Source organism: Penicillium antarcticum, assembly GCF_028974205.1.
Source record: "Penicillium antarcticum strain IBT 31339 chromosome Unknown utg000008l_segment0_segment0, whole genome shotgun sequence".
NCBI lineage: Eukaryota > Fungi > Ascomycota > Eurotiomycetes > Eurotiales > Aspergillaceae > Penicillium > Penicillium antarcticum.
Window position 1 is genome coordinate 1,572,647 of NW_026695306.1, and position 18,132 is coordinate 1,590,778.

The window sequence follows — 18,132 nt, forward strand, 5'->3', positions numbered from 1 at the left end:
TCATGGGATAGCCGTTTTACTCGATCCGGCTGTATCACCCTTCCCCCCTTTGTCCAAGTGTGCTTTTTAATTCCTTTTTCTTTTTTGTATTTCTTTTATCGATCTATACTGTACCGTACCCGGGCTCGGGGGTTTACCGTTGCCACCCCTCCACACCCTCTCTATTCATGTAGTAGTCGACTTAATTTAATAAATATATTTGGAGCCCGGTAAGCCTCATCGATTCCCACCGATCGACAGGCTGCATGACCGATGTTGTAATATATCAAATGAGAGATGCAGGAGAGCGCCGCTTGAGTTCATAAAGTCTCCATCCCCCTCGTCTGAGAAACCTGCAAGTGCTTTCACCTCTTCTCGCGTGTTTGATGAGTTGTCACTGCATATTCTCCATCCCTTGCCTTATGATTCGCAAGTCTTGGACTTTACCTTGCTCAAGCTTAGCTTTGATGTTACTGCACTCACATACGGTATGTCTTCTGTTCCTGCATCTTACGGCCTCCACGTGTGATGGGGCTCTGCTGTGACGTGTTCATAGACCCATAGTTGTGTTGACATTTCTCTCCAAGGATGTTTGCTAATGTTGACTTAGTATCGATCTATACCTATCTATATTTATAGGTAACGACAACAACATATCTTACATTGTACGTGACAACTTCATATTGCTTTTTTTTTGGTTTTCTTCTGGAGATCCAAGCGGCCTCGTATAAAGCCTGAAGCGACTTAAGCCAAGGGGGGTCAAGGCAACAGCTGAAGCGACGTGGAGTTCTTCTCGAACAAATCTCCAGATCGCCACTCCTCACCGCCCGGCGCCCACCGCTTCTTCCCCCACTCTCTTATGCATCTTGACATTTCCATCTCTCCTTTTGCTTTGGGCTTTGCTTTCAGCCTCTCTTCTCTGCTTTGATTTTTCAATCTTGTTGTGTCGGGTCGCAGGACCCTCTTACTGGGGTTGATCGCTTACATCATTAATCTTCAGTCCCTTTGCGATTGTGGCCTTCCCCCCCCCCGATCTGCACGGACGATTGTTCTCCGCAGTCGACTCATCTCGGCACTTGAAGGAATTTTCTCTTCTGCCTCCATTCCGCTGATTCTCACGGGTAATTATTTCGCATTCCATCTTCTGTGTTGCCTACTTGGTTGCCTGCCTACCCTCGCGCACGGCTCCTTCACGGGCGGGGTTGGATTTACTAACGTTTCATACGCAGGTCACCATTACTCTAAGGCGTCTCGTCTCACCCGTCTGATTTCCACTTTGACCACGGAGAGTCAGTAGTACCGGCACTACGACTCGTCCCTTGACTCCTCGCCGATTCACATCGCCACACCAACACAACATTCTCACACCAGACTATGGCAGAAGCGAGTCTTTTCATTAAACACGAATCTGACGACCACAACCCTTTCATGATGTCGCACTCCGGTTACTCGATGGGTAACCAATTCGGCAACCCCAACGATGGGGTCGACCCTTCCGACTTGACCATGCAACAACAGAATGGCTTCATGCCTTACTCTTACGGCTCGCAACAGAACATGTCATCCAGCTTCAACTTCGGAAACTCCGGCATTGACACAGATGAGCTGCTGGATTTAGAGATCAGCGGACAGAATGGCGTTCAGCGCGACAGCAGCATGAATTATCTCCAGGACCAGTCTGGCGGTATCGCCATGAGTCACCAGAGCCAGATGTCACACATGTACTCAAACACTCCCGACAACGCGCCGATGGCTAGCCCTTTCGTCCACAACAGCTTCAACTATGATCAATACCGGATGAACCAGCAGAACCCCCACATCCAGAATGCCAGTTCTTTCGACCAGAACTACCTCAGCACCAAGTCTCGCCCGAGCATCCAAAAAATGGATCGCACCTCATCGGACGGTCGCAGCCCCATGACTCCCAAGACTCCAGCACTTGGTTCCTTGACTCTCGGCACACCTGAATCTGGTAGCTTCCCATCTCAGCCAATCCGTACTGGATTGCAGGCTCGTCACCATAAGACGCTCTCCAACCAGTGGGATGGAACCTCTGGTAGCGCGCAGTCCTATGTTGAGTCCTCCCCAATCTCATCCCCTTCTCAACAACACCACACCGGCATCTCGGAGATCCTTAAATCTGGCAAGCATGCCTCACTGCCTGCCAAGGTTGACAGCCACCTTCCCGGTGGTGGAGATCTTGAGTCTCAGGAAGCCAAGCGCCGACGCCGCCGTGCCTCACACAATCTGGTTGAGCGCCGCCGCCGCGATAACATCAACGAACGAATCCAGGATTTGTCACACCTCGTTCCTCAGCACCGCTTGGAAGACGACAAGGTTCGTAAGCAGCTTGTCAACAGCAGCGCTCTCTCCATGGCCGGTGCAGGCGGAAGCGCTGCTACCTCTCTCCTCGCAGGCGGCAACGGCCGTCGCGCCACCCCAGGCAACATCACCATGGGTCTCCCTATCGAAGAGAAGGAGAAGGGACCCAACAAGGGTGACATCCTCAACGGTGCTGTCAGCTGGACCCGCGATCTGATGTGGGCCTTGCACGTCAAGTACCAACAGGAAGCCGAGATCGCTGAACTGATCGCCAGCTTGGGTGGAACCTGGCCGTTTGAGCAAACCGAAGAAGAGAAGCGCATGCGCAGCGAGATCCTTGACGCATTGGAGAAGAACGATCCCACCTCTTTCAGCTACACTCGCGGACCTGGCAGTGGTCTTCGCGTCCCCAAGCACACCAACATTGCCGGCGATGCCGTGCAGGGTGGTGACTCCTCTGGTCTTACTCCTCCCAGCCTTAGCCCCTCGTTCCACAGCGGCGCCAGCAGCGCCAACGGCGGTGGTCAGACACAGTACTGGAACAGTGCTGGCCATGCCGCGATGAGCTTCAAGGAAGAGGACGAGTACGGCATGGAGATGAATTAATTGTCTTGTCTTTTGCCTTTCATATCTGGTCATTGTGACTTTGCATACACGGCGTCTAATAGGGAACCGATCAGTCGGAGTACCAGGAGTGAAAGACGGCTTATGATTTCTTTTCTTCCTCTACTGTTGGATTTATGTTTGGTTCAATTTGCATCATCTATCATTGATTGTGTTCACTTCGGTTTATGTCTGGTTTTGGTATTGGTTTTTGTTTTGTCTGGGTTTCTCTGTTTCTACTTTCGGTTACTGACTTATTTTTATTCATTATCGATACCCTGTCTTTTTTTCTCTTTGCCATATCTTCCCTTCATTATTCTGACCCACATCATCGATCTACATGTACACATGTCTTGAGATGCGGATGGGGGATATGGATCTGACGTGGATCCAACCTCCTCCGCATGTTGGTGATCTTGATGGTTGGTCTGTGCATGTCTGTCAAACTTTTTTGTGAACACGAACTGGACCTGAACTTTGATCGCTGATTCTGACTTTGATCGTTTTCAATTCTCTCTTCTTGGTGACTTGATTACTTCATCGATTGGTCGATTCTTGCTTTTGTGTCTTGCCCTTTTCTTTGCACAATAAACGATGTATGCATTTTTCCCTAATACCCCTTTTGCTTTTTGTTATCTTCAATCAAGTCTCTACTATTTTATCTTCTATCCCTATAGTGGACTCAGTAATACTTCTAGTCTATGATTGTTGTAGTGTTGACATGTTGACGACGACCTCCAATCAAATAACCCCAAGACAAAAGATCAGCCCCTCGTTACAGCGCCAGCTCGATACAAAGCGCCAATTCTTATCCTCTTCCAATTCCAGATCCAGCAACCCGAAACTAGTATCCAATCTTCGTCCTGCAGGTCATCTTAGCCACCAACCGCTGAAGGATATTCGTAGCTTCCATCCCGCTTCTCTCAGTCGCTATCGGCAGATTTCCAATCCCGTTAATAGTGACGTGGTATGAGGTCTCAATCCCTTTGGTCTTACTTGAGGTGCGCCCCTTATGGCAGAGCGAGGATGAGATGAGCGTGACTCTGAAGCCCAGTGACGAGGGTTTGGATGCGCCATTTCAGTATCCAAATACCCAGAAACGACAGAATCTTCAAGCCCAAGCGTCTCATTTGGCACCAGCAAATTCCCGACCTTTGCGTTGAAGTGTGATAAGTAGATGTGTGTGAGACGGCTCCAGCGTGGTGATGTTCGCGCTGTTTGTCTTGATAGGCCAATTTTCGTGGATCAATGATTGATAGATCTCCTTGTACGGTGTGTCCAATGTCACGAGGCATGTGATTTGAATTCATACTGAAGAGATAGATGAGTGTCAGTTGATCTGAGTTGGGATGTCTTTTGGGTTCATCTTCATTTTTTTCGTCGCGGTCGATTAAGAGATAGATACGCATGAGTTTGTGAGAGTTGCGATATCCGTCGAGTCATTCCACCTGCTGGGGTACTGTTCGACTGCTGGCTGCACTTGTATAAACCCGAGATATACCATGATTTGTATGAAATGACGTTTGGATGAAGTATGGTGGATATGTAGAATGAAGAAAACATTTTGCGAAAAGAAAGATAAGACCAAGTTCGTGCGGCGAGCTTTGAGGACTGGCTTTCTCTTGTTGGATGTCTTCGTGGCTATGAATCCTTATCACAAGACAATGTTCTCGCAATTTAGTTCAAGCATAAGTAGGAAGGACGTTAGAGATAGAGAAGGAGGATGCATTTTCTACTAGGGAGATGGGCTGTATCTATAGTTCGCAACTACTATTGCCCCAGCAAAGAAAGAATTGAATTACATAGCACCCAGGTTCTTCCAGTAGGAATGTATAACTTGTAGTCATGGCTGTTCTTCCACGCTTTGTTGAGTGGATTTAGTTTGAACAGACGTCAGAGAGCTTGGAATGGTTTATTTCATGAAGCCCCTACACATGCAATTTATGGCTAGAACGTATTACAAGACAAAACATTGAATCAATAATATTCTATTACATTCATTGATCATGCATCAAAAGAGCTAGATAGATATCAAAGAGGCCGTCCTCAAACTATCTCAGCACAGAGCCAGCAAAGAGACTCTGCACCGTACAACCCAAGCCCATTTACTCATTATCACGAGCATCAATAATAGTACTCTTAAACTTGCGCGCGGGAATCTTGCGGTTAAACAAGATATCACTCTCGCGGTACGAGCGATCCTTGAGCTCAGGCAAGAAGAAGTAAGCCATCATCCAGCAGACACAAGCAGTACCACCCCACACATAACCACACTTTCCAGCCAAGTTCCAGCCGGTAGTATTAAGCATCTGGGAAGCGAGGTAGATCATAGGGATCTCAGCAACGTAGTAAGCCGCACGACCGACACCAGTGCTGAGCGCGCGCAGACGCACGGATGATGTCTCGGAAATGATGGTGTATGAGATTGGTCCGAGGGTACCAGCGAAGACGAATGAAATTATGATTCCCAGCACGGCTTGGGCATAGCTAGTTGCGCTGTTTTGGGTGATCGAAGCGCAGATACCCAGGATGATGAGGAGGGTGACGTTTGTTGCTGTGCCCCAGAGGTAGATTGTTCGACGGCCGAACCAGGCTGTGAAGAACCAGGAGATGGCGTTTGCAACGAATTGGAGGCAGGAGTTGATGAGGTTCAGTTGGAAAGCGCGGTCGTGGGAGATTCCGGCTTCTATAAGGGAGTTAGTTGTGTTTAACTTTTTTGAATGGTGTTTATGGATGCTTACGCTCGAAGAAGAAGGTGGCTTGATTGGCGATCAAGTTACCGGCGAAGTTCTGCGATGCGTACATCAAGCAGGTGATGATGGTTCGGCGCAGATCGGTTCCCTTGAGGAGGTCGAGTAGGGTTGGGGTACCGCCCATCTGGGCTTCGATCTCGACTGTTCGTTCCATCATGGCCAGGGATTGTTGGGCGTGCTCAGAAGAGTCGGCGCCGAGACGCTCGATAGAACGGAGGGCTTCCTTCTTGCGTCCGCGGCGGATGAGCCACCAGGGAGATTCGGGGGCGAGGAAGATGAGGATCAGAAGGGGGGTCTATAGGGGTTAGACACTGTTAAACAAACAGATTCAACTAGTACTTACGGGGAAGATCCACTGCAGAGCAAGAGGCACACGCCATGCCCATTGGTCATCACGCTTGTTGTATCCATAGGTGGCAGCGGCGACAATGATTGAACCGATAGACCAACTCATTTGCAGAGTAGCTGTGCAGGCACCACGGAGGGACAATGGGACAATCTCACTAGCATAGGCTGGCGAGTTTGCAATAAAGAATCCCCATGGCACACCTTCCAAAGCTTGTCCAACAACTAGAAGAGTAAGAGAGTTGGCCTAAGGTTATTGGTCAGCTGAGCTTCAAGATATCACAATTCAGGAAACTCACAAAAAAGGAAATGAAAATGGTGGCATTCATCAGAATCAGCGCAAAAATGGTAGTCCAGCGGTAACCCCATTTGTTGGTGACAGGACCGGCCATGAACACACCCACGAAAGCACCGCATTGACCCGATTGAAAAAGAGCACTCTGCCATTTTGTGGGGATGGTCCAGTCGTCCTCCCCAATCTGGATACCGTATTCCCGTTGGAAAGCTTTGAGAGCAACGAAGTTACCGTTAAGGAACATGTCGAAAGATTCCATAACCTATGGCTGTCAGCTGTGGCCAATTTAGAGTCCGGTTGATAAGCTTACGATAGTGAAACACATAGTGAAAGCCCAGAAACAAGCCCAGGGGTGCTTCTTGACGGCAGCCCACACGCCCATCTCATGTTCGCGGTTCTCACCGTCGAGGGCATCATTCATGAGGTCCTGGTCAACCAGAACCTCGGAGTGCTTGACGTCGACGTGAGCGAAGTGCTCGTCCTTTTCTTTGATGGACGACATGTTGAACGGGTATGTCGATCAATGGGGAAAGAAAAAAAAAGGTCAGGTGAAAAGGCAGGGAGTCGAGGTCTTATATTCTCGACTAGTCATGCGGAATAACAGAGCTAATGCTCACTTCCAGGGTGCGCGTGATACGTGGATAATTTTTTAAGGTAATCAAAGTGCATGGGTGTTACAGTGTAGTCAGCGATCGATGAGCAGGGGTACTACCTTGTGCCACCGGGCTTTTTCCTTTTCCCCTGAGAATGGAGAGCACGACGGCTACATGGCGTTTTTTTCCAAGTACCCTATTGGACTGGGTATTCAGCTGTAGCCAGACAAGGCTAGCCAACGATGCCGACGGATTGTGGCGTGCGAGCAAGCCGTTCTTGGAGGGCGTGAGATGCTTATATTACAGGGGCTTAGGCTCCCGGGGGCCACGCGATTCCAAGGTTTTGCGTTACCTCCGGACTTTCTCCAGTCTTAGGGGTAAATTTGGGGATGCGGGGCCCCGGGACAAGACTCGTAAGGTTTTGTCTGAGTTGCTTATCTGGCTCGGCTTTGCTTCTTTTGAGTTTAACATTGGCTGATAATGCTTGCAATAAGCAGCAGATCTGGAGTGGCAATTTTCAAGTCAATTGAGATCCCTCTAGACTAGAATGAATATGCAAGTGTGTGCTGAGGCGAGGCAGAGGACCAGATTTTAGCTCAACCAAGGTTAGACTAGCCGTGCTTGACCCACGGCTGATTGGCCCGACGGCCCACGTGAGGTCACATGACTCGGTCAATGGTCTGGGGTCGTGTCCACCATGGCCGATTTTCGACATGCATTTGACATGCACATGATCTTGAATTCTTCCCAACTCGAATTGACCAGAGTTGTACGATTCCATATGGTAGAATTAAAAAGGTAAACGGCCCTCATCTGGAGCTGTCATGCAGTTGGTGGAAACGAGGAGAGAGTTATCCCCTTCTGGGACTAGTGCGAACGCCTTTAGTGAAACCGGATTAACACCTCAAAGCGGCCTAATGGCTTACGCCTCTCCGTCCAGGGTTGCATATCCTTTGTCTCATTGTACGCATGAGCCCCAGAACATCTGATCTTGATGCACATCCTTTGAGAGATTAAGGGTCGAAATCTGGGGGACATGCGGTCAGAAAGTAGTTCGTAGATAAACCACGTGGGGCGGATTGGATTTGGTTATGATCGGAGCGTGGACTGTTTGACAGTTCTCGAATCTCGGTTAAGAGCGAGCCAATAAGCTTTCATTAATTCTATCCCCAGACGGAACTCAATTTAACCGCTTTGCGCCTTATATGAGCGGCAGTGGACGGAATACAACATAGGCCATAGGACCCTTCATATCAGTCTATATCATGGTAGCTCTAGCTTCACTCTGCAACTGCACTTCAAGGAGCTACTCATATATTCTGACATGGTCTATATAAAACATCAAATGACACTTGGAGATGATGATATGCTAGCTCGTCTTTGGGATTATTTGGGTGATTGTCGACTTTTTGTATAAATCGCCATATATCATTCAACTTCATGATAAATTCATTGTCTTTCCTTTCTCTTCTTCTTCTTCTTCTTCTTCTTCTTCATCATCATTCAGCCATCAACTCCTCCCCATTATCAACTCTTTTCAACCATACATTCACAAAGCTTCATACAAATAGAAGCCTTATGACCTGTAATCTCTCGGGCCATGTGTGATGTGTAATATTTGGAGCTGAAGACTGAAGCATGACTGTTTTATTCTTTTGGGTATATATCACCAAGATTCTAGGAACAGTACAGGCAGGTGATGTTAGCCTTGTTTTAGAGTATTGATATTTGCTATCACTTTGCCTGTTAGCCTTGAGAGAATGATCAGGCTTCTCAAGGAGGCGTCCTTCCTTCCCATTCTATTATCTGCGTCTTCGATACATTTGATCTATCTATCAATCACCAAAGGACTCACTTGCCCAATTGCTTTATCTTCATTACCCTGTAGTAAGTGATGCATCCACTGCATTAGAACAATCTCATCCTCATCTCCAGAAGCACCTCATCAGAGGCATCACACACATCAGAACCATTTCAAACGCGTCCTTGCCACAGGCATCAACAACCACCATAGCACACCCGATGTCGAGCCAAAGCCCGCAGCAACATTGGTACAGCTACAACTACATCTACGCAGTCATGCCATCGCAACTACCCGTGATACCCGTGATACCAATGGATACCTGGACTATACCAACCCTCCAACCCCAGCTCCAACCGCAATTTCAACCCCAAGACCAAAGCACCCACCTCCCACCAATATCAACCCTCCTAAACCTCCTCCAAACACAACCCCCACCCCTCGAAGAAGGCACAGCCTTCGAAAGCTGGTACGACAAAATAATCCAAATCCTCCAAAGCCACAACCTCTCAAACCTAGTCTCACCAACAATACCAAAACCTCCAATTCCAGACATAAACAACTGGACAACGCACTCATCGAACGTTCGAAACTGGCTCTGGGCAGCCCTAACAAACCCCCAAATCCGCTCCATCTCCACCTTCTCACCAAACATCTACACCCTCTACGCCGACGACCTAATGGCAGCAATAAGAATACACGCAATCGGCAGTGGTCATTTCCCCTTATCCCGTGCCATGACGGAATTCATGGAAATCAAACGGGTCCAATTCCCCTCTACGGAGATATTTGTTCATGAGCTTCGGCGCCGTTTCAGACGGTATTCTGATCTGGGTGGTATGCCGACGCCGTACTCCGCGTTAGCTATTTTCTTACGGGAGTTGGGGAATGGGAATGTCCCGCCACTTGCGGATTTTATTCTTGCGAAGGAAGAGGAGATTTCCAGACTTGTTGATCCCGGGGTTATTGTTACTGTTTGGGACTTTTACGCGGCTTGTGAGGAGGTTATTGCTTTTGTGGGGGGGGGGGGGGGGGGGTTGAGACGCCTGTTTCTGGTTTTGATCTTGTTCCTGTTCCTATCCCTGGGGGAGGGAGAATGATTCCAACCATTCCGATGCAGATGAATCTGGGTATTCAAGCTGGAGGGTGGGATCGGGAGCGTGTTATGCAGAAGTGGCCGCCTGTCGGGATGTCCAACGAGGAATATGCGCAGCGGTGGAGGGAGTCTCAGCCGCAGTTTATTCAGGGTTCTTGTGTTTTCTGTGAGCGGTGGGGACATGGGACTGGCAAGTGCTGGTATCTAGTACCCGAATTGCAGCCTGAACGGTGGAAGCCGGAGGCTGGGATTTGGGTGTTTGGACCGGGGATGTCATATCCAGGTTGATCTCGGCGATCGTTGGACAACTGGACGTTGGAATTGACAGGCTGGTGGCATTCATGTCTGCCTAAAGAGGTTGGAAGTGGCGAGGTGATGTGACAAGGCTGGCATGCGGTGAAGATTGGCCCACGCACGACAATCCAGTGGGGTCGGGGGTTGGGGATCGACGGAAATACCGGCATCAGTTTGACTAGCAGCGAATGAGAAACTGTTTCTGTGACCGAATACGGGCTATTTATAATTGACGTTTGACGCGTACCTCTAGCTGCGGGGAGGTGGATTTGATTGATCAAAATTATATCAGATTAAATCAGATTAAATCACGGATGTAGAGACACGGGATATATCCAATTGGAGCTCAAACAAAAATCCAATCTATAAGCATGCAGCCCTTACATGCCGCCCAAAATGAAACAAAATCGTAATCCATACCTAGGTATGTAAATGGAAGTACTTTATAGTAGACAGGTGATATATGAGTAAATGTCCAAAAGAAATAGGAAGCTCTACGTGACAGATGTCAACGACATCGGAGAAGTGTAGTCCAGTGAGAAAGGAAATGTGTACGGGTGTCCTGATTACTTCGAGACCGCGTGAGGCTCAGTCGAGTAGGCGTGGGGTTCAGAAGTGAAAGTGTTTCCGTTGGTGTGCTGGTTCGAAAATGCGTGGTCGGGGCTTGGCTCAATGGGACTGACGTCCTGCTCGTTCGCGTAGTATGGCGGTGCCGGTGCCGGTGCTTGGTGGCCGTTGGAGGGGGCATCAGTGCCTGAAGAGACGGCGCGGTGCTCTGCGGCTGTGGCGTCGGATCCACTATTCATGGATCCCTTCTCGTGCCAGTTCACACCCTGCGACTTAAGCTGCTTGCGGGCCTTGCGGCCACGGCAGCAGGCAGCGCAGCAAGATCCGATCTGGAGGATGAATGCTAGCAGACTGAAGCCGGACGCGATCCACATGAAGACTAGCATCTGGGTTCCGACGTGCGCTTTGATGTTGATACTTGGGTCAGCGTTGGAGAAGACGTTCGCGAAAATGACGAACATGACTGTCGCAACAGCTGAGCCGACAATCGTGATCAGCGCAGTGAAGAAGGTCAGGATCAGCAGGGGCAGGGCGCGCAGCCATATGAAGGTGCGGCGGCGGTGTGGGGGCTTTCCGCCGGGCGCGTGTTCACCGTTGCCGTTGACTGGGTTGTAGGCATCGGCCCAGTACTTGACGGTCTGGGGGTGGCGCGAGGAGACTGCCAATGGGCCGACGAAGATCATCACGAAGTTGAGAACCGCGGCGGCAAGGAGGAGGCCGAACATCCAGTGGGATGCGGTACGCGCGAGGGCCAGCGGCTCTTGAATGTCGGATGGCAGGGCGACTGGGTAAATTGTTAGTAACTCAAAGGTATCAAGGGGGAGGGGGTTGCAGAGGATTGGAATTGCACATACTACTTGCGCCAGACAGCAGCTCATTGAGGATGATGTCAACGGGGTTGAAGGCATAGAGAGTCTCGGGCTTGGAGCAGTGGGTGATTCCCTGCCCGTAATATCCTTCACAGAAATTCCATAGTCCCACGGTATAGAAATCGTGCAGTCCAATGGACTGGGCGATGGAGTTGATCAGGACGGCATTGGGCACCGAGACAGGAATGATGTTGGAGAGGTCGAGGTAGAGGAAGTAGGTGCTGCGGATAACGGGCTTATTGGAAATATTGCCAATCACCACCAAGACCAAGAAAATCCATGCGACCAGGTATAAAAAGGCCCGAATAATACGATGTGTGTGGACGGTGGACTTGCGCCGGCGGGCAATTGGGCGAGTGGAGGTGGAGCGGAAAAAGGGGAGCTTTCGCTTGCCAGTTCCCTCAGTCATGGTGAGGGAGGTGAAGGTGAAGTCCCAGTATCCTCAAGAGACGAGGAAGAGAGTGAAGAAGAGAAAATCGACTTCACGGTGACGTCCCAACACCTGATTCCGGATCTTTTGTTTTACACAAATTTCCGATCGTCAGCTCTCCCGTGGGATCGTCAGTGGCTGAACACTAGTGTTGGGCCCCCTGGTCTCTGACGATCAGGCTTATCTTAAGAAGTAAGGGAGAATAGATCTGGAATGCAGATATAATTAGTGTTGAACACAAAGTTGAGACATTCTGGCAGTGTCAGGCTATGCTGCAGTAGTCTATCCAGTGAAGCCCCTAAATTAGCAAGTTCTAGGCAACAGTCGAGACTTCATCGACCTCCAACGGCAGTCGAATCCACAAATGAAGCTATTATTGGCCCATCGACCCCCTGTCCAAGTGGGCTGCGTCATCTCCAGAATCCGGCTTAGCTAATCGCTGGTTTTTGACCCTCGACACTGGGCGGATCTTCTCTGCATCTCCTCAAGGCTCTGTACAGTTGAAGATGCGGTGGTCCCTACTCATCGCGTGCCTTGCGGGCTTGGCCGCGGCCCAGGATAGTTCCTCGACAGAAACCACCAATACCATCACCGATGCATCCACGGTTGAGACTGTCACCACCCCTGTTTCTATGCCCTCTGGTACCTATGAGGATGTGAGCACAACGATTACTCTGAGCGACTCGACTGTTGTCACCACCACCCACTCCAATGCCACCATGACGAGTGGAAACCAGACCATCGTATCGACGACTACCGACTCTATTACCCTGTTGACTGGTGGTGGACATACAACCACTCTTGGCAACAACAGTATGAATGCTACTGCCACCACTGCCACCAACACGGCTACCAATACCCCCGTGGTCAACACCCGGCCTTGCAACGGCTACGCAGAGTTCTGCACCAAGAAGTACTCGAACATCACCATGGTGACGGCGCACAACAGTCCCTTCGTGCGCAAGAACAACGTCGCTGCCAACCAGGCGTTGGATGTGACGTCGCAATTGAATGATGGCATTCGCATGTGTAAGTGATCCGTGGTATTCCAAGTCAAAAGTCAAAAGAGTATACTAATATTCCACAGTGCAATTCCAAACTCACTACGAGAACGACACCATGTACCTCTGCCACACTACCTGTGAATTACTCAATGTCGGCACCCTCGAGGCCTACCTCACCGAGGTCAACACCTGGATGCGCAAAAATCCGTATGATGTGGTGACCTTTATGATTGGAAACTACGACTACGTCAACCCCGAGAACTTCACCACTCCGATCTACAATGCCGGTCTGAAGGATCTCATCTATACACCCACCAAGGTGCCCATGGCTCTAGACGACTGGCCCACTCTTTCGGATATGATCCTTAGGGGCAAGCGCGCGGTCTTTTTTATGGACTACCAGGCCAACCAGACCGCGCTCCCCTGGTTGATGGATGAGTTCTCCCAGATGTGGGAGACGCCTTTCTCCCCTACAAACAAGAACTTCCCCTGTACAGTGCAGCGCCCGCCCGGTCTGTCCGAGGCGAACGCCAAGAAACGTTTGTACATGGCCAACCACAACCTCAACTTGCAGTTGAATCTCGGTTCGCTCAGTTTGTTGATTCCCAACACTGCCGAGCTAAATGTCACCAACGGCGTCTCTGGCGAAGGTAGTCTTGGTTGGATGGCAGAGAACTGTACCAGTAAGTCACATTGCCAACAGTTTGAATCTAGACAATGGCTAACCCAAAACAGAGAAATGGGACCGCCCTCCTAACTTCCTCTTGGTCGACTACTACAACTATGGTACGCCCAACGGCACTGTCTTCGAAGTTGCTGCCGACATGAACAACGTCACTTGGGACGGTAAATGCTGCGGTAAGGCATCTGCTGCGCCGCGCGGAGTCTCCGTCGCCAGTCTGTCCTCGTTGCTTTTGGTGGCAGTCGGAGTGCAGATGATCATGTCTGTGTTCTAATTTCCACGATGTCTATGACTTTTGATCTTTTGGCATGACCGCATTGGTCTTCGGCGCTAGGCTTTCTTTTCTGGACCATACATATATTATATTGTACTGGATATGACTTTGACAAAGATATACATATTTAAATTTGGAGATCACTTGGTATTAGTGTAGACATGTTCAACAAAGAGCAATTGACTAGAGAAGACCATTTCCATACAAAGAAATAACTATAGAATCCAATCAAGCAATCATATCAAAACCTCAACCTCAACCTCAACCTCGGAGACATCAACATCACATGACCTCCCCACCGCAAACGCAACCCTCACATCAAACCAACACTCACAACGAACCCCAATAACCTCCAGCAAGACCAGGGCGCCCCAACACAAAAAAAAACCAGGAGTCCTACCAAAACACCAAACTCCAATCCTCCAAACATCCGCATACAACCGCCGAAATGGTTGACATTGTCCCCCTCTCAAGCTACCCCTCCTACATCGACCTCCTCCCCTCAATCCAAACCTGCAACATAACAAACCTCCCCGAAAACTACTTCCTAAAGTACTACCTCTACCACGCCCTGACATGGCCCCAGCTAAGCTTCGTCGCCGTCGTCCGCCCTCGCTCAGGCTACAAGGCATCCACGGGACCCGGGGGTGCAGGTGCTGCCGGTGATGTCTCGGGCGAGTATCCCAAGGTTGTGGGCTATGTGCTTGCAAAGATGGAAGAGGAGCCTACGGATGGGAAGCAGCATGGGCATATTACTTCGTTGAGTGTGATGCGCACGCATCGCCGGTTGGGAATTGCCGAGAGGTTGATGAGGATGAGCCGTGAGTTTTTCTCTCTTCTCTTCCTTTCTTGATTGCTTGAATGCTTTGTGGTATTCAATTGATTTTATGAGCACGGCTAACAATTCCTTTCAATACAACAGAAAGAGCAATGGCCGAATCCCACCGCGCCCACTTCGTCTCCCTACACGTGCGAGTCTCCAACGTCGCTGCACTCCGTCTTTACCGTGACACGCTCGGCTTTGAAGTCGAGAAGGTTGAGAGTGGGTACTACGCTGACGGCGAAGATGCGTATGCCATGCACCTCAACCTGCAGAACATGTGGCTTGACTGGAAGGCCATTGAGAAGCGGGATCGCGAGAATAATAAGGAGAATGGAGAGGGTGATGATGAGAATGTTGATGAGGGGGATGAAGTTGGTGAGCTTGGCAAGAAGGATGCCGAGAAGATGATTCGTGTTAAGGTTGGGAGGGGGCTTGGTGTTGGAGATTTGGTTGAGAAGAATGAGAGTCAGTGATTTGCGGATGGGATTGCTGATGAGATGGATTGGGTGGGGTGATATCTTGGATCGTGTGATAGATTTGGTGACTGGTGTGGGGGTTGTATGTATAGAGTTTGCATAAAAGTTTCATGATTGTCTTGTTTTTTTTTTGTTTTTGTTTTTTTTTTGTCTGAGGGTGTAGACATTCACACTTTGGTTGTGAGGGGACAACTTGGGATTATTATGTCGTAAGGATGGGGTCACTAGTGGGAATAGTAGCACTCATATGAGCATGAGGTATTAAGACCGGGCTACTATGGATTGCGCAGTGTTGCGAGGATTCAAACATGGTATCATAACGTCGTCGGCCTTGTATGGCCACTATTTCAAATGATAGATATACACTTGAATGTTGAAAATCACAATTCTATCCACTATCCAAGTAAACAATAAACTCCCAGCGAACACCACCACCAAGAAGACAAATCAGAGAAGCATTAAGGTTGGAGCATCACTTACTCTCCCCCTCAGTATCCTCAATCTGTTGCCTCTTTTTCGCCTTGCGTGACTTGAGCATATCCTTAATTCGAGTAGAGGTATCAGTGGGCTTCGGCTTCTTAGTACCAGCGGACGCAAAGTCCTGCGTACTTGCCCTTGAGATAGACGGCGGATTGGATCCAGAATCAAAGCTAGCAATTGATGCATTTGAAGCTGCAACTCGGGTTGGCTGAGCTGGGGTGGTTGCTGGACGGGAAACCACAGGTATACCATCCAACTGCAAAGTACCGAGCTGCTGTTCTAGCGGCTGGTCATATTTTGCCTTGTCGCCCTCGCTAGCTCTTGCTTGTCGAACTTGTCGGCGACGGAGTCGGCGTCGTTCGCGTTGTTCTTCTCTTGCCCGACGAAGCACGTCTTTGAAGACCTTTTTCGTGGCTCGCATTTCATCTTTCATGGCATGTCTATCCTCAGAATTCCGTTCTTGTTGTTCAGGAGAATCCCAACGGCCCCAGTCGTTATTTGACTGTTGGTTTTGTTTTCTCCAATCCTTCCGGCCTGATATTTTATCTTCTCGGCGGGATGCTTGCAGTGCTGTGAGCTGTCGACGAAGCTCGACGGCTGCATCGTATAACGTTCGGTCGTGTCGGTCATCCAGGAGCTCTAGTTGAGTTCGAACTGTGGCCAGGTCCGAAACACTCAAATTTGACGATGTGGAAATGGAGTCAATCGAGCTGAAGGATGATTCGGACGAGACAGAACTAACAGACACTCGTCTGGAGTGCTCAGTCGGGGGCTTGGGTTTGTCAATAGCCTGTTCGGTTGGACTGGGGCGACTGGTTGTATTGAGGCTCATCACAGGGGTCGGGGTTGAATTCTGCATAGGGGTCATTGGAACATTGACTGCATGCTGGGGTGAATTATCCCAGGCAGGTCGGCCGTAGTATCCACCAGGAGCGGTCATTGGTGCTTTTCTTCCATGAAGTCTTGCTTGTTCTTCCAGCCACCGGCCATGTGCAAGTGCTTGCTCTTCAACCTGACGCCCATAATGCTGTGCCTGCGCGCTGATCTGATCGCCGTATTGTTGAGCTTGTTCGCTGAATCGCTCTCCATACTTTTGAGCTTGTGATGCGAGTTGTGATATCCAGCCAAAAGAGCCGCCCTTGGAGGCGCCATTGTTGGGATATTGCTGCTGTTGCTGCGCGTAGCCCCAATTGTTCCATTGCCATGGGGCGACGCCTTGTGGTGGTGGGTGATGCGGGACGGGATAATATTGAGGTGGCTGGTGATTAGGAGACATGGGGGAAAGGTATGTAGGAGTACCATACGGTACTCCATATGGAGAATGGGAAGTATGTACAGGAGGAGTGTGATAAGGAGCAGGCGGCATCTGCCAATGTGTTGGGGAGGGGGTTTGTTGGTCAGAGACAGGCGACGGAGCGTTCGGATTCCGCGATTGTTGACCTTCTATAGAGCCTGTTGCAGCTGGGTAACATCTGGGACATAGACCAGATGTAGGCGCGTTATCCGGTTCGCCTACATAGACGGGAACAATCTGGGTAGAGCGATACCCGAAGAAGCACTCATTCCATTCAGCTACCACGGCAGCAATTCGAGCTTTCCGTTGTTCATCGGTCTCCTGTGGGCGATCCTTGCGATCTCGACGAATTTCTGCTCGCAACTGGCGTGGAAGATGCTGCGAAGAAGCGGCAAGTCCTAATTGGGGTGGGAACAGATACCGGAGGAAGGTATCCCAATCCGCTTGAGTGACATCATCAAACCGCGATGCCCAGCAGCGTGGCCTCCGCGGGAAATCCTTCGCTTGACTTCGTGGGTATATGGTGATGTGATGCTGCAAAGTATCCCGGGTGTCATCCAAGCTCGACGGAGGCCGTTCCTCGAAGTATGTAGCGGCGGATGTGAAATGCGTCGGGACTACCGAGGGCCGTGCGGGAATTCGCGAGCTGCTGGCATCCTGCGACTCCGATACCTCTCCCCGAGGAGGGACCGGTGCTGGGTTGCCACTCCGGCTTGGTGTGTTCAATGGATCAACGGCAGAGTACGGGGGTGGGGGAGCCTCCTCCTGGTCCATTGTGGAGGGACCAAAAGCAATCAATGAGAGAATGCAGCGGCCTGAAAGGTATGCAAATACTGTCAAACCTGAATGCGCATGCTGTGATAAGATAACGATGGTTCGAGGGTGGAAGGCAGCAGGATTACTGTGGGGAGAGATGTCAGCGCGTAGGCTTGGCGTATCATTGTTGGGAAATATGTCTAACCTGTACGATATTGAACTATTGACAAACACAACTCAGGCCCTGGGGGGGTTGTCAGCTGGTGATGAGGGAGGAAGTGGAGGAGGAGAGAAATGGGAGGTTGAGCGGAGATGATAAGCGATAAGCCCTATGGACCCTGACCGACGACATATACTTCACGCCACTCTATGAGGCAAAGAGGTGAAACCAGGCAT

The 18,132-nt window shown here is 49.9% G+C and overlaps 8 protein-coding genes across 8 annotated transcripts; 5 read left to right on the plus strand and 3 right to left on the minus strand.

The window, feature by feature from the left end:
• Positions 1–1,353: 1,353 nt before the first annotated feature.
• On the plus strand, positions 1,354–2,907 carry N7508_008112 (basic helix-loop-helix domain-containing protein; the record flags this gene model as incomplete). The annotated part of the gene is made up of 1 exon (XM_058466176.1): positions 1,354–2,907. One exon carries the CDS (start codon positions 1,354–1,356, stop codon positions 2,905–2,907), a length of 1,554 nt encoding a protein of 517 aa, XP_058317504.1.
• Positions 2,908–5,009: 2,102 nt separating this feature from the next.
• On the minus strand, positions 5,010–6,799 carry N7508_008113 (uncharacterized protein; the record flags this gene model as incomplete). The annotated part of the gene is made up of 5 exons (XM_058466177.1): positions 5,010–5,590; positions 5,646–5,952; positions 6,001–6,249; positions 6,302–6,559; positions 6,608–6,799. 5 exons carry the CDS (start codon positions 6,797–6,799, stop codon positions 5,010–5,012), a joined length of 1,587 nt encoding a protein of 528 aa, XP_058317505.1.
• Positions 6,800–8,912: 2,113 nt separating this feature from the next.
• Positions 8,913–9,791, plus strand: N7508_008114 (uncharacterized protein; the record flags this gene model as incomplete). The annotated part of the gene is made up of 1 exon (XM_058466178.1): positions 8,913–9,791. The coding sequence occupies one exon, from the start codon at positions 8,913–8,915 to the stop codon at positions 9,789–9,791; it is 879 nt and encodes a 292-aa protein (XP_058317506.1).
• Positions 9,792–9,805: 14 nt separating this feature from the next.
• On the plus strand, positions 9,806–10,075 carry N7508_008115 (uncharacterized protein; the record flags this gene model as incomplete). The annotated part of the gene is made up of 1 exon (XM_058466179.1): positions 9,806–10,075. The coding sequence occupies one exon, from the start codon at positions 9,806–9,808 to the stop codon at positions 10,073–10,075; it is 270 nt and encodes an 89-aa protein (XP_058317507.1).
• A 572-nt stretch (positions 10,076–10,647) lies between these two features.
• N7508_008116 (SUR7/PalI family protein) lies at positions 10,648–11,926 on the minus strand (the record flags this gene model as incomplete). The annotated part of the gene is made up of 2 exons (XM_058466180.1): positions 10,648–11,432; positions 11,503–11,926. 2 exons carry the CDS (start codon positions 11,924–11,926, stop codon positions 10,648–10,650), a joined length of 1,209 nt encoding a protein of 402 aa, XP_058317508.1.
• Positions 11,927–12,453: 527 nt separating this feature from the next.
• On the plus strand, positions 12,454–13,907 carry N7508_008117 (uncharacterized protein; the record flags this gene model as incomplete). Its single annotated transcript, XM_058466181.1, has 3 exons — positions 12,454–12,976; positions 13,035–13,634; positions 13,687–13,907. The coding sequence occupies 3 exons, from the start codon at positions 12,454–12,456 to the stop codon at positions 13,905–13,907; spliced, it is 1,344 nt and encodes a 447-aa protein (XP_058317509.1).
• A 448-nt stretch (positions 13,908–14,355) lies between these two features.
• On the plus strand, positions 14,356–15,203 carry N7508_008118 (peptide alpha-N-acetyltransferase complex A subunit ARD1; the record flags this gene model as incomplete). Its single annotated transcript, XM_058466182.1, has 2 exons — positions 14,356–14,728; positions 14,830–15,203. 2 exons carry the CDS (start codon positions 14,356–14,358, stop codon positions 15,201–15,203), a joined length of 747 nt encoding a protein of 248 aa, XP_058317510.1.
• Positions 15,204–15,678: 475 nt separating this feature from the next.
• N7508_008119 (uncharacterized protein) lies at positions 15,679–17,754 on the minus strand (the record flags this gene model as incomplete). Its single annotated transcript, XM_058466183.1, has 1 exon — positions 15,679–17,754. The coding sequence occupies one exon, from the start codon at positions 17,752–17,754 to the stop codon at positions 15,679–15,681; it is 2,076 nt and encodes a 691-aa protein (XP_058317511.1).
• Between the last annotated feature and the right edge of the window lie 378 nt (positions 17,755–18,132).